This window comes from Chaetura pelagica, unplaced genomic scaffold (genome assembly GCF_000747805.2).
Source record: "Chaetura pelagica isolate M959 unplaced genomic scaffold, ChaPel_1.0 scaffold76, whole genome shotgun sequence".
Lineage (NCBI taxonomy): Eukaryota > Metazoa > Chordata > Aves > Apodiformes > Apodidae > Chaetura > Chaetura pelagica.
Window position 1 is genome coordinate 5,685,244 of NW_009970723.1, and position 12,442 is coordinate 5,697,685.

The window sequence follows — 12,442 nt, forward strand, 5'->3', positions numbered from 1 at the left end:
GGCCCAGGTGAGGCTGGGCAGGGCGGATCAGGCCTGAGGAGCCCCCGCACCCCGAGAGCTGCATCAGCCCGTCCCGCCCTTCTCAGTGCGCTCATATCCCTGGCTAAAGGCACTGCACGCGGAACGGGGAATACTGTATTCATCTCCTGACGGAAAAAGACTTTATAATAAAAATAAATAAATTTAACTACAATTTTAAGTAAAATTTAAAACGGCTGGGTGTTGGAAGGCCCTTCATCAGGTTACCAGAGGCTTGCTACACTTACTCTGAGTCTTCAGGAGAGGAACCACGGAGTATAGGTACGGAGAAACTGTATGTGCATGGCTCCAGTCACACGCATTTGAGGTGCACCTCGAAATGCCCACCTCCTTGTGCTGTGCAGCTCACAGGGAGCAGACTGTCAAATTCGTAATGTCCACAATCACACTGGCTACCAGGTGGAGAGTAAATTTCTTCCTACTGGGAATTGGCTTGCTTCTCAAATAATGAATATTGGATAATTGTTTGCCCTTATGTTTGCAAAGCAGGAACAGCTTTTGGAGGTATGTCCACAGTTGGTTAAGAAGTTTTAGCATCAGAAAACCCATGAAGTTGAAATGGAGTGGGGGAAATAAGGATAACATTTTTCTAATAGAAGAAGATTAATTTAAAATGTACAGAAATGTAAATAGAAGCTGTCAGTCAGAAATGTTCATTCTGTAGAACTACTGTTTAATCTCCATGTGCTCTGACTTTAGCTATCCTTCATCCTTAAAAGTTTACTTAGATACCTTTTTATATTTTCCCTCATGCTTCTCCTAAGATAAGCTATCCTTCTCCCTAATCTCTTTACTTGCAAGTTTTCTTCAATTTTTTTTGGTTGTTTTTTAATCTCTCATAATTTTTCAATCTCAGTTTTGAGTTAGGGGGACCAGAAATAGAGAGAGTATCCTAAAGGAGACTATTTCTCAGCTTTATATAAGTGTACTTAAATATTCTCTGTATTGTTATTATTCCATGTCTTATTTATCCTATTGGCTTGACTTTTGTGATCACATCCTCATATGACAAATCATCATCATAAGAAACTGTATGAATCCTGCAAACTCTTATTTTCCATTTCCCTGCATTTATCTAATTTCATTTAATTTCATAGTATCGTGTTTGCCCATTCATTTACCCTCTAGACTTACTGAGTTCTTGCTGTCTCTCTGATCCTGTCTGACTGCCTGTCCTCTAATATTTGTTGGTTTTCTATTTGTTGCTTTTTCAGATAATAAATAAATGATTCAGCAGAGTACCAAACTCAGAGACTATCAGAGCAGAAAGGGGCATTTCAGATAATTATATGGACTACAGGCTTAACCTGGATATAACTGCTGAAATAGTACCACTGCAAAACAGTATCTGAACAGAATATTGAGGTGATCCATCAGTAAACTCTTGCCCCTAACAGAAATGTCGGTCCATGTTATGTTCATGTTGATATTTTATCCCTGAGCTAGTTATATCTTTTTTCTTAGCAGCCTTTTGTGTCTTTTGTCGCTTTTAAACTTCATTATTGGGTGCTATGGGTTTCTTTCCACAAGGCAGTTTGAGTGGCAGAAACAACAGACATACAAGTTTACAATAAGAAATCAAGTTTCTATGGAGCTCTATGTTAAGCAACTTGGCAAAACCCTTTGAAGTCTAAATTATACCTGTTAGCTCTATATTAATTACCTGTAACACATTTCTGTAAAAGATTATTGAGACATAATTATCTTCACAGGAAATTAGTGCTATTTAGATGCTTTCAGATCATGCTTTTCTAGGTGCTACTGTTTTTACTTACTTTTTTCCTCTACAGATACTACAATCTTACAATTTCTCAGGTTACCCTAAAAAATTGTTTTTAAAAAGGTATTTTATTTTAAACCAGAGATTGGATGCTTTAATATTTCACTTCAAGCTATTCTTAAACTCTTCCTAAACTTGTAAATAAACATTACCCAAACAGAAGTAAAATTTTATGAAGTGGAGTAATAGCCTATTAGGACAATGTATTTTCCTTGTAAAACACAGACAGTCTGCCTTCAGTTATATTTTTAGATCGTGTGACATTAAAGTGTTATTGCAGGTTTTTAAATTTGCTGCTTAGTCTGGGAGAACAATTTCTTTTTTGTTACCAAAAATGTAACAGGTCTGGTTATGAAAAAGCTGATGAAAAACATTTTCTGAAATTTAGGTTGGTCATATATTCCTGATCACTTTTATCATGACAATAAGGATTCTTTCAAAGGTAGCTGTTTTGCAGTTGTGTCTTCCCATGAACAAAAAAGTTCACTTTTGTAGTTTATTTCCTCATTAGCTAGTGAAGCTTTCTCAATTCTGTAGTATTTTTTTAAAAAACATCCACTGAATTCTATTTTCATCCAATTTTCCTTTTTTTTCCTTTTTTAAATTTTAAATTCAGTGACTATGTATCTTTCGAGACTCAGTGTGTTTTGATTGATTTGATTGAAATGCAGCATCTAAACCTTGCAGTGGCTTTCTTAACACCCTACAGGTATTTGACACAGGAGTTTAATGATACTGCAGCAACCAGTGCTCAGCTGCTTCAGCGGCCGCCGGACTGCAGGCAGCATCACTAATATCAATAATCATCTTACAAGTTCCAGAACTTACTGTACCAGCAAACATGAGCATCAGCAGTATTTTCCCCGAAACCTGAACACTGAGCTGTTTGACCATTTCTGTACAGGATGCTGATGACGAAGCTTTGGCATTTTAATTTCGATGCCTCTGAAGTCCCCTAGCAGCGCGTATTCAGTTTGCCCTAAACTCCTAATTCGAGCCCGGGCAGTCCGGACTCACTGAACGTTCACTGTCTTTCATGACGAGTTCTGTAACTGCGTAGACTCGTCTCTGTGGTCCCTTTTCCTCAGAATTTGAAGTTTTCTCAAAACTGTAGGCTCTCCTAACTGCTGCGCCAACCCTACCCGCTCATCCTGCCGCTCCTCACGGAACATGACCCTGCGGACGCCTGACTAATTTTGGCTAGGTAATAGGAGATTTATACTTGATTGTTTTTTCATTGATTTATCAAAAAATAAAATGTGACAAATTAGTTGTTGGCCAAAGTAGCATTGAAATTTATGACTAAGCAGAATTTGTTGCAGATACAGCAATTAAGATATAGCAACTAAGCTATATCAAATCCCTGATCTAAAATTAACTGATGTTGAGTTTATAATTTAAAAATAAGTGAATAGGGATATTTTTTCATTAGTGTGTGTTCACATGGGGACAGTGTTTTCTGTTCTACTATTCAGGGCACTATCTTTCATTTCCTGTCTCTGTCCTTCGACAAGGCCTGTCAGAAGAGGAAAGTAGAAAAGTCTGATATATGGAAATATCTGTGTACTCAACACAAAGTACACAAGTGGAAAACCTGTGTAGAATCCATGCCAATCAATTAAACCTGCGCTCCCCGGGACGTGTCCCCTGCCCCGCCGCAGCGCAGATCCCGCTTCTCTCCCGCTTCAGTGCAGGCTGTGGAGGCGTCGGTATCGCTTTTTGATCCCAATGGCAAAGTCATGCGGTGCGATGTAGGTGAAGTGGTTTGAATGTTGCCGTCCAAGCGATGACACGGCTGATTTGTGTGGGTGTTGTTGGAGGCCACTTCAGTGAGTTCTGCCGAGGCACAGTGCTGCCTTACCAGTGACTGCTTGTGTGCTTCCTGCCTTCTGCAGTAATGCCGTGATTCATTCCCACCTCCTGGGGGAGGATTGGTTTTCGGTTTGTTCAAGTTTTGATTTGTTGTTTTTTTTTTTCCATCCTGTTTTCTAGCTTCTTTGTACCTGAGGGGTAATTTAAATCCTTGGCCTGAAATGGTGGGATGAATAAATTGAGTGAATTCTGTCATGGAAGCCCCTAGTGCAAGCTAGTAAAGACATGATAGCAGTCTCATGAAAAGGTTGCTGAATTAAACCAACTTTACAGGCTGCTTGATATCCTTACAGTACTTTATTAGTCTTGGTGCAGCCTTCCTGCCTGCCCCTGCTGTGGCCTCTTGCCTCATCGTGCTCCTGGAGCAGCAGGAAAACAGCTTGCACCATTTCTTCGGTGGTGATCAAGGAGGAGCAGGCTGTGGCCATTGCTAGCAGAGCACCCGGTGAGGGAGACTCATACTGCCTGGGGGTTATATCTGCTTACCTTCTTGCACTGGAGGGAGTCCAGCTGCTGTCTTGATTTACAGTCTGCCATAAGCTGAAGTTCTTCAAAGGGAGTTTTCTCTCCCCGTGTACCTGAAGAGAGAAGAGATGAGTAGGGGACTACTGCAAAAGACCCAAAAGAGAATATTCACACCCTGCTTTCTTGGAGGCTTAATAGTATCCTGGTACTCTGTGAAAATATGCAAATATTGTTTTAGTTGGGATAAGTAAAAAAGAACAAACAGAAAAACGCCAGTATTTTACAGATACGTGGTGTCAGATATTTGGGGTTTTTTCATTTGAGCTAATTGTATTCCTTGGATTCCTTGTATTCCTTAACCTTTGGTTTATTTTTTACTTTGTAAGAAGCTGTAGCTGAGGAGTCCAAGTTCCAGGAAAAACATCTCTAAAGTATACATTTAATGTCAAGGCTGTAGGACTTGCTTCTTTACCTTACTTTTGTGATAATTGTAGCTTTATTTTTGGCCCACAGCTCTTCTACATTCTTAGGTTTTGTTTCATTATTTCTTTGGAACATAAGCTCCATTAAATTGGCAGCATAATTCCATTATTACTCTGTTTTCACCTCTGTTTCTTATGCAAATATATTACCAGACAGAAAGATTCACATGCACACTTTCTAAAGCCAGCTGTAGGCTCTGTGAAACCCCCATCCCTGTCCATTATAGCTGTGGCATGTAAAGCTTATTCAGCTACTGCTGAAAGTGTAGTCTCTTAATTTTAGTGTTGAAAATGTGAGTTAGTAAATAGAACATTAATTTGTAATACCTTTACTATTTTAAACCCAACCTTTCTTCTCCATGTTAGCCTATTGAATTGCATGTTTTTATTAGCAACACCATACAAGAGTAACCATTCAGTCTTTCCTAAAATTATACTGGATTTTTTTTGTATTCAAATAAACACATTAAAAGCTCAAGTGCAAATTGATATTAAAATAACTATAACTTCTATTTTAATTTTTTTGCAAACATAAAATTAAAGTAGTCCAGTTTTGTCATACTTGAAAGTGTTTGCAGCTTCAGGTTCAGGTAACTTTTGCATTCTAAATAATTTGCTATTTTCTGAATTTTAAGAGCATTTCACTCAGAATTTAGTTTAGAGCTTGGGTTTACTGTTTTAAGATGCTAGAAATATCCTCTTGGATATTTTTTCTGCAACTTTCTTGGTGCCATCACAGATTTCTCATTGCATTAAAGAGATGTCTTCTTAGTAACGTTTATCACTAGATGCAATATTGAATTTTCTTCTCTTTTCACATATGGACCAGTTAATTTGCTTTAAATGGTATTTCTTCTGGGAGAGTGTGTCATGCTAGTAGCCAAACCTTGCACAATGTTGTCTGGGGGCTGGTGTTGGTTTGCATAGCTCCAGTAATGGTTGCCACATGTGTCCATGGAGTTTGATTCTGCCCAATTGTTTTGTTGTCTACAGTAGTAAAGAATCAAAGCTATGAAGCTACTACTGAAGCTTTTGACTTTGTAAATATATACACTTGTAATTCAAAATCAAATGAATTTGTTAGGACTGTATTCCTTATCCATAAAGTACAGTACACGTATGAATCTGAAACCTACATCCTGAAAAAATGCTGAAAGTTTGTAACTAATACTAGTTGGTAATTAGAAAAAGTGACAGATGTAAGAATAACTAACTTTCAGAATAAGAAAAATCACAATTAAAATTTTTTTTCAATAGTTCTCTGGTTGGAATGGGATGTAAAAAAATAGTTCAGGTGCCTTCCTGGTCTAATATTAGCATATATGGAAAGGTCCATGTGTAATAATCTAATAATTCTTATATTCACTTTATAATAAGGCAGTTGTGGTTGTTAGCTGCACTGTCATAACAAAATCTAATCTTGTGTAGCAGTCCTGTGTACAGAAATGGGAAAAAAGTTACTCTTTTTCTTTTTTTCCAGTTTTTCAACTGTGGGCCTAATGTGCTGCATCAAGACAACAGAGCCCCGCAAGCTGCATTCTTTTCACCTCTTCAAAAAGTGATGTTGCCACCAAATACCTTCCAAGGAAAAGTGGCCTTTATAACTGGTGGAGGTACTGGACTTGGCAAAGGGATGACAACAACTTTGTCCAGCTTAGGTGCCAAGTGTGTTATAGCGAGCCGGTAAATATTAATGAAGTTTTAGAGCTTTGATTTAGTATGGAATGCTGGCTTAATCTGTTTTCTGTTTCATAATCTATCTTGCTTTCTTCTTCATAAACATTTATTACATTTATTCTTTTAAATTATAATGTCATATTGTAAATACCAGAAACTTGCAGATCCATTTACAAAAGCCTAATGGCATAACCAGCACTAGGAAGAAAGAAACCAAATGCATTTCCACGAAATGTGACAGCAAAATAAGCAACCCCGAATGTTAGATGTAGATTCAGCTAATGCCTAAAAGAGAGCAAAAAACTGGAATATTCATTACTAAACATTTTGAGTTATTGCAGGTGTTCTTCATACAGATTTGATTTTTAGCAAAGAATCAAAACCATTCATCATAATCCTTATGACTTGAAAACAAACTCTGATTTTCCTTTAATAAAGATGACCTTTCTGTAGTTGTTCTAAGAAGCACTATAGTAAAGAGTAGAAAAAGAATCTCATTTTTAATCAAAATAGACAAGTGTTGTGACATTCATCCAAACAGTGGTTTAGCTATTTATTCTGAATATGCATGTCCCTTCTAAAATACTAGTAGAGTAGTCGCTGAAACTAGAGTTTTTTTATGATTATGTACTCAGAATACAAATATTTTTTTCAAAGTTGTCACTTTAGCTTAAGATAATCTTACTCTAATAACTTCTGAGTTGAAGTAGCACTAACTAATTACAAAAAAATAAAGCTCAGTTTTAATGAAAATTGGCAACATGCACACACACATTTAAAGTTTTAGCTCATATTTGCTCAGAAAAAAATATTTGAATGTCATTAAACTGAATTGTAATTGCATTTAATTGAAATTCAGTGATGTTTTGTACTTCTAGGAAGCTCGATGTTTTGAAAGGAACAGCAGAAGAAATTTCTTCTAAAACAGGGAATAAGGTAAATTCTCATAGAATTGTGAATATGCTAGTTATATTTTAAATGTTTATAGGATTTTAATGCATTTATGTGCTTCTGTAGGCTTGTTTAGTTTGAGTGATACAGTTTTGAAGTCTTACAGCTTCATTTCCATTATTATATAGGTTCATGCCATCCAGTGCGATGTCAGAGATCCAGCTTCAGTTAAGAATGCTGTAGCTGAAGCAATCCAAGTGGCAGGACATCCTGATGTAAGTGTTCTAATGAAAGGATATAACTTCTTTCATGACTACAAATACTCTGCTTTGTAGGTACGAAGAAAATGACTATGATAGAAAGTTAATGGAATCTAAAGAGACCGTAGCTGAAAGTGGCACCACATCAAGATAAACTAAAACTCAGACTCATTACTATTGTTGGGAGCCGATGCCAGGGAGGCTATGAGCGGTCAGGATGTTTTCACGACTTTTCCCCCCCAGTTTGGAGGGGTTGTTGAGTAAGACCGAGGCTCTCACGTGGTGCTGCCTCTCACAGAGGAACAGCCGCTGCGGGACCATATTTTAGAGTGGTAGTTAGATACACACCCACCACACTCACCAGTTGCTACTGAGACCAATGTTTAGTTTATGAATTAACTGGTTTATTAATGGTTAACACAAACTGAGGGATGAGGTTTAGGGACAATGTAAAAAGGGCAAATGGCTACCAGGGATATATTATGGAAATAATGTGTCCTTTAGGGAGGTAATGCAAAAAGTACTGTGCTCATAAGGTGTTCTCTCTGGGGGAGGGTTGTGGATCAAAGGAGAGAGAGGGAGGGAGGAGTTGAGCCCGGTAGGAAAGTTAGAGTGTGTGTATGTTTTACCTTTACCTAGGTAAGGTATGTTATGCCTTTACCCTTCAGTAGCACGTGGCTCCTGGGATGTGGCTTCTTCAGCAGGCAGGGCTCAGTAGCAGGTCCAGTAGCAGCTCCGTAGGGAGCGGCTTCCCAGTAACAGTGGCGACACCCTAGCAGCAGCAGGTGGACCGGGCAGGCTCCAATCCTGGGGCAGAGCGGCAGACAGACTAGACAGACGGGGCAGGCAGCTCCAGCAGGATCTCGAAATCTGTGGTTTCAGGGGGCAGCCCCTCGCAGCTTGGCAGCGGTTTGGTTTCCCAGTAACCAGCAGCAAAACAGGCCCTGATGGCTCTGGGAAGGACCTGGTGCTCCAGGGGTCAGAATCCCGGCACGCAGGGGTCAGAATCCTGGCACGCTCATCATTCAAAGCTCCCCAGGGCAGGCAGGCCCGGCAGTCCCAGCACCAGGCTCCGCAGCAGGGGGGCAACCCACGCAAGAAGCATCCGAGCAGGTCTCGGTCCCACCTGCTAAACTCACCGCCTTTTATACCCCCCTGTCCAGTCAGTGCCCTGTCCAGAGCTAATTGGCATCAATGAGCCCCAAGTTAGGGCAGTAACTAGCAAGGGCAATGCATAACTTGTTGCCCATCCTTCCTGCCTTGTATCATTCCTGTTGTTTTGGTTTTGTTTGTCCTCGAGTAGCAGGCCTGGTTTTGGTCTGTTAGCTGGGAATAATCAGGAGAAGGGCTTTGCTGACTTAAAAGGTGTTTTGTTTAGACTTACGTGGGGAAGAAGAAGAACCTATGTTCCTGTGGATCATAAAATACTTAGTGGCCAAATAGACAAAATGTTGTTGTTACTCTAAGGACTGACATTTTCTTTGTGAACAGTGGGTCAAGTGTGATCAGATTCTTTGAATTAAGTGAACAATGGAGTATTGCCCTTATATCCTTCTGAAAAGGTGACTAACCTTGTGCTGTTACACAATTACACCTCTTGCTTATTAAGAGATAGAAATGGAAGTAATAATAAATGTCTTCTTTGGTCTTTGTTTAGCTTATTACAAAACACTAAGAAATTTCCCTGCCCAACTCTCCAACCTGTCTAGGTCTCGCTGAATGGCAGCACAGCCTTCTGTTGTGTCAGCCACTCCTCCAAGTTTAATGTCATCAGCAGACTTGCTGACAGTGTACTCTGTTTTCTTATCCAGGTTGTTGATGAATGTATTGAATAGTAGTGGTCCCAGTACTGGCCCCTGAGGAACTCCAGTAGATACAGGTGTCCAACTAGACTCTGTCCCACTGACCACAACTCTCTTGTCTTCTTTCCTTCAACCAGTTCACAATCCACCTTACTACCCGATCACCCAGACCACCTTTCCTAGTAACTACAGCAGTTGGGAAATGCAGCTCGTTTTCTGTTACTGATACATACTGCAGGTGTTAAAATTTCTGGTGGATTATTTTTCTCTCTCTCTCTTTTTTCCCTCTCTCCCCCCTTCCCCTTCCTCTCTGCCTCATTACTTTTCTACCTGGAAACACTTAGAAGTTCCTTGTCAATTCTTTGCCTCTTCCTAAGGTAATGATAACTTCCTAATTTTTAGTTAACTGTTAGGTTTTTCTTCATTTGTTTCAGATTGTGATAAACAACGCAGCTGGAAACTTCATTTCCCCTTCTGAGCGACTTTCTGCTAATGCATGGAAAACAATAACTGATATTGTGCTTAATGGTACTGCTTTTGTAACTCTGGAAATCGGAAAGGAGCTCATTAAAGTACAAAAAGGTATCTTAAGTGTAAGATAAATAGTAAGTAAGCACTGTGACATTATTACTTGCTTTCCTTGCCTTAAAATTATTATGGCTAGTTTTGAGAGTTTGAAAACAAACAATTTTTAACACTGTATCTTTTCTAGAAACAAACTATTTTGAGTAAAGCCATACTTTTAATATCACACAGCAGAACTGGTTAGCAATTACTTCATTGTAGAGTCTGCCCTTAAAATTGGTCTCACAGGCTGTGAGGTTGAATATAAAAATCTGATTGCAGTTCAGACTAGTTTTGAAACAATTTTAAAATTTAAAAAATAAGACTTAGTTTAAAATATAGGCTGTTATTTCTTTTGATACTTTTATATCAATGTTGGTTTCATTGAGCAACTGAACATGTATTTATTTAAATGCAAATAAGGATATCACTTTTGAGTTTTCCTCCTACAAATAAGTAAAATTCAAAGCTTTAGTATTGGATTAATAGCAGGTTTTAGTTTTGCAGGTCTAATTCTTCATTCTAGACTACCTAGTAATTTGATAAAATACTTTGGCTTTACCTGAAAAATATGAGAGTTTTTTGATATGCTCAATAGCCAAAGATTTTCTTAGCTGGATAATTGTCCTTTAGGGAAAGGTAAGGTGTGCCTTTCTAGGTTAAATCATAGATTGTATACAAAGAATGCCATTCATTTTAAATTATCTTTTAATTATAAATTGAATAACAGCTTACTTTTTTTATCAGAATGATGTAATCTCAAATAATGTTTACAACAGTGAGGTACACAACAGTTTTCCATGTGCCTTTGCTTCTGAATCCTATTTTCTAGGTACAGCCAGTGTGTTGTATTTGCATTGTATTTCTCTAACTCCTGAATTCATTGAGTTTCTTCAAAACTCCTCTCCAGAAAATACTCAGTGGGTTTATACTATTTAATGATAGCAATATAGAGTTAATCTTGTTTCAGTAAGTCTGTAACAGTTTTAGTCAGTTGACAAGGTATTTTCCGTATATGTTTTAGCAGCACATGAGAAAATAATTCCTGCCATTTTAATGCTAATATTGCCACATTAAAAACGCATCCCCATCTCTGACTTACTATAGCATTATAGCAAAGTATTGTAGTAGTTTGCTTAATTGCCTACTGGACACATGCAGTGTCTCTGTATAGTAGTGTGAAATATGGCTTTAAAAATGCTGTTACACAATTACACCTCTTGCTTATTAAGAGATAGAAATGGAAGTAATAATAAATGTCTTCTTTGGTCTTTGTTTAGCTTATTACAAAACACTAAGAAATTTCCCTGCCCAACTCTCCAACCTGTCTAGGTCTCGCTGAATGGCAGCACAGCCTTCTGTTGTGTCAGCCACTCCTCCAAGTTTAATGTCATCAGCAGACTTGCTGACAGTGTACTCTGTTTTCTTATCCAGGTTGTTGATGAATGTATTGAATAGTAGTGGTCCCAGTACTGGCCCCTGAGGAACTCCAGTAGATACAGGTGTCCAACTAGACTCTGTCCCACTGACCACAACTCTCTTGTCTTCTTTCCTTCAACCAGTTCACAATCCACCTTACTACCCGATCACCCAGACCACCTTTCCTAGTAACTACAGCAGTTGGGAAATGCAGCTCGTTTTCTGTTACTGATACATACTGCAGGTGTTAAAATTTCTGGTGGATTATTTTTCTCTCTCTCTCTTTTTTCCCTCTCTCCCCCCTTCCCCTTCCTCTCTGCCTCATTACTTTTCTACCTGGAAACACTTAGAAGTTCCTTGTCAATTCTTTGCCTCTTCCTAAGGTAATGATAACTTCCTAATTTTTAGTTAACTGTTAGGTTTTTCTTCATTTGTTTCAGATTGTGATAAACAACGCAGCTGGAAACTTCATTTCCCCTTCTGAGCGACTTTCTGCTAATGCATGGAAAACAATAACTGATATTGTGCTTAATGGTACTGCTTTTGTAACTCTGGAAATCGGAAAGGAGCTCATTAAAGTACAAAAAGGTATCTTAAGTGTAAGATAAATAGTAAGTAAGCACTGTGACATTATTACTTGCTTTCCTTGCCTTAAAATTATTATGGCTAGTTTTGAGAGTTTGAAAACAAACAATTTTTAACACTGTATCTTTTCTAGAAACAAACTATTTTGAGTAAAGCCATACTTTTAATATCACACAGCAGAACTGGTTAGCAATTACTTCATTGTAGAGTCTGCCCTTAAAATTGGTCTCACAGGCTGTGAGGTTGAATATAAAAATCTGATTGCAGTTCAGACTAGTTTTGAAACAATTTTAAAATTTAAAAAATAAGACTTAGTTTAAAATATAGGCTGTTATTTCTTTTGATACTTTTATATCAATGTTGGTTTCATTGAGCAACTGAACATGTATTTATTTAAATGCAAATAAGGATATCACTTTTGAGTTTTCCTCCTACAAATAAGTAAAATTCAAAGCTTTAGTATTGGATTAATAGCAGGTTTTAGTTTTGCAGGTCTAATTCTTCATTCTAGACTACCTAGTAATTTGATAAAATACTTTGGCTTTACCTGAAAAATATGAGAGTTTTTTGATATGCTCAATAGCCAAAGATTTTCTTAGCTGGATA

The 12,442-nt window shown here is 38.1% G+C and overlaps 1 protein-coding gene across 1 annotated transcript in view; it reads left to right on the plus strand.

Moving 5' to 3' along the window:
• Window positions 1-412: 412 nt before the first annotated feature.
• DECR1 (2,4-dienoyl CoA reductase 1, mitochondrial) overlaps window positions 413-12,442 on the plus strand; it is a 19,093-nt gene continuing 7,063 nt past the window's right edge. The window contains exons 1-6 of the mRNA XM_010006497.1: window positions 413-470; window positions 3,812-3,855; window positions 6,119-6,321; window positions 7,194-7,251; window positions 7,395-7,481; window positions 9,703-9,850. Of these exons, the coding sequence (XP_010004799.1) occupies window positions 413-470; window positions 3,812-3,855; window positions 6,119-6,321; window positions 7,194-7,251; window positions 7,395-7,481; window positions 9,703-9,850 (598 nt within the window). The remainder of the gene's footprint in view (window positions 471-3,811; window positions 3,856-6,118; window positions 6,322-7,193; window positions 7,252-7,394; window positions 7,482-9,702; window positions 9,851-12,442) is intronic.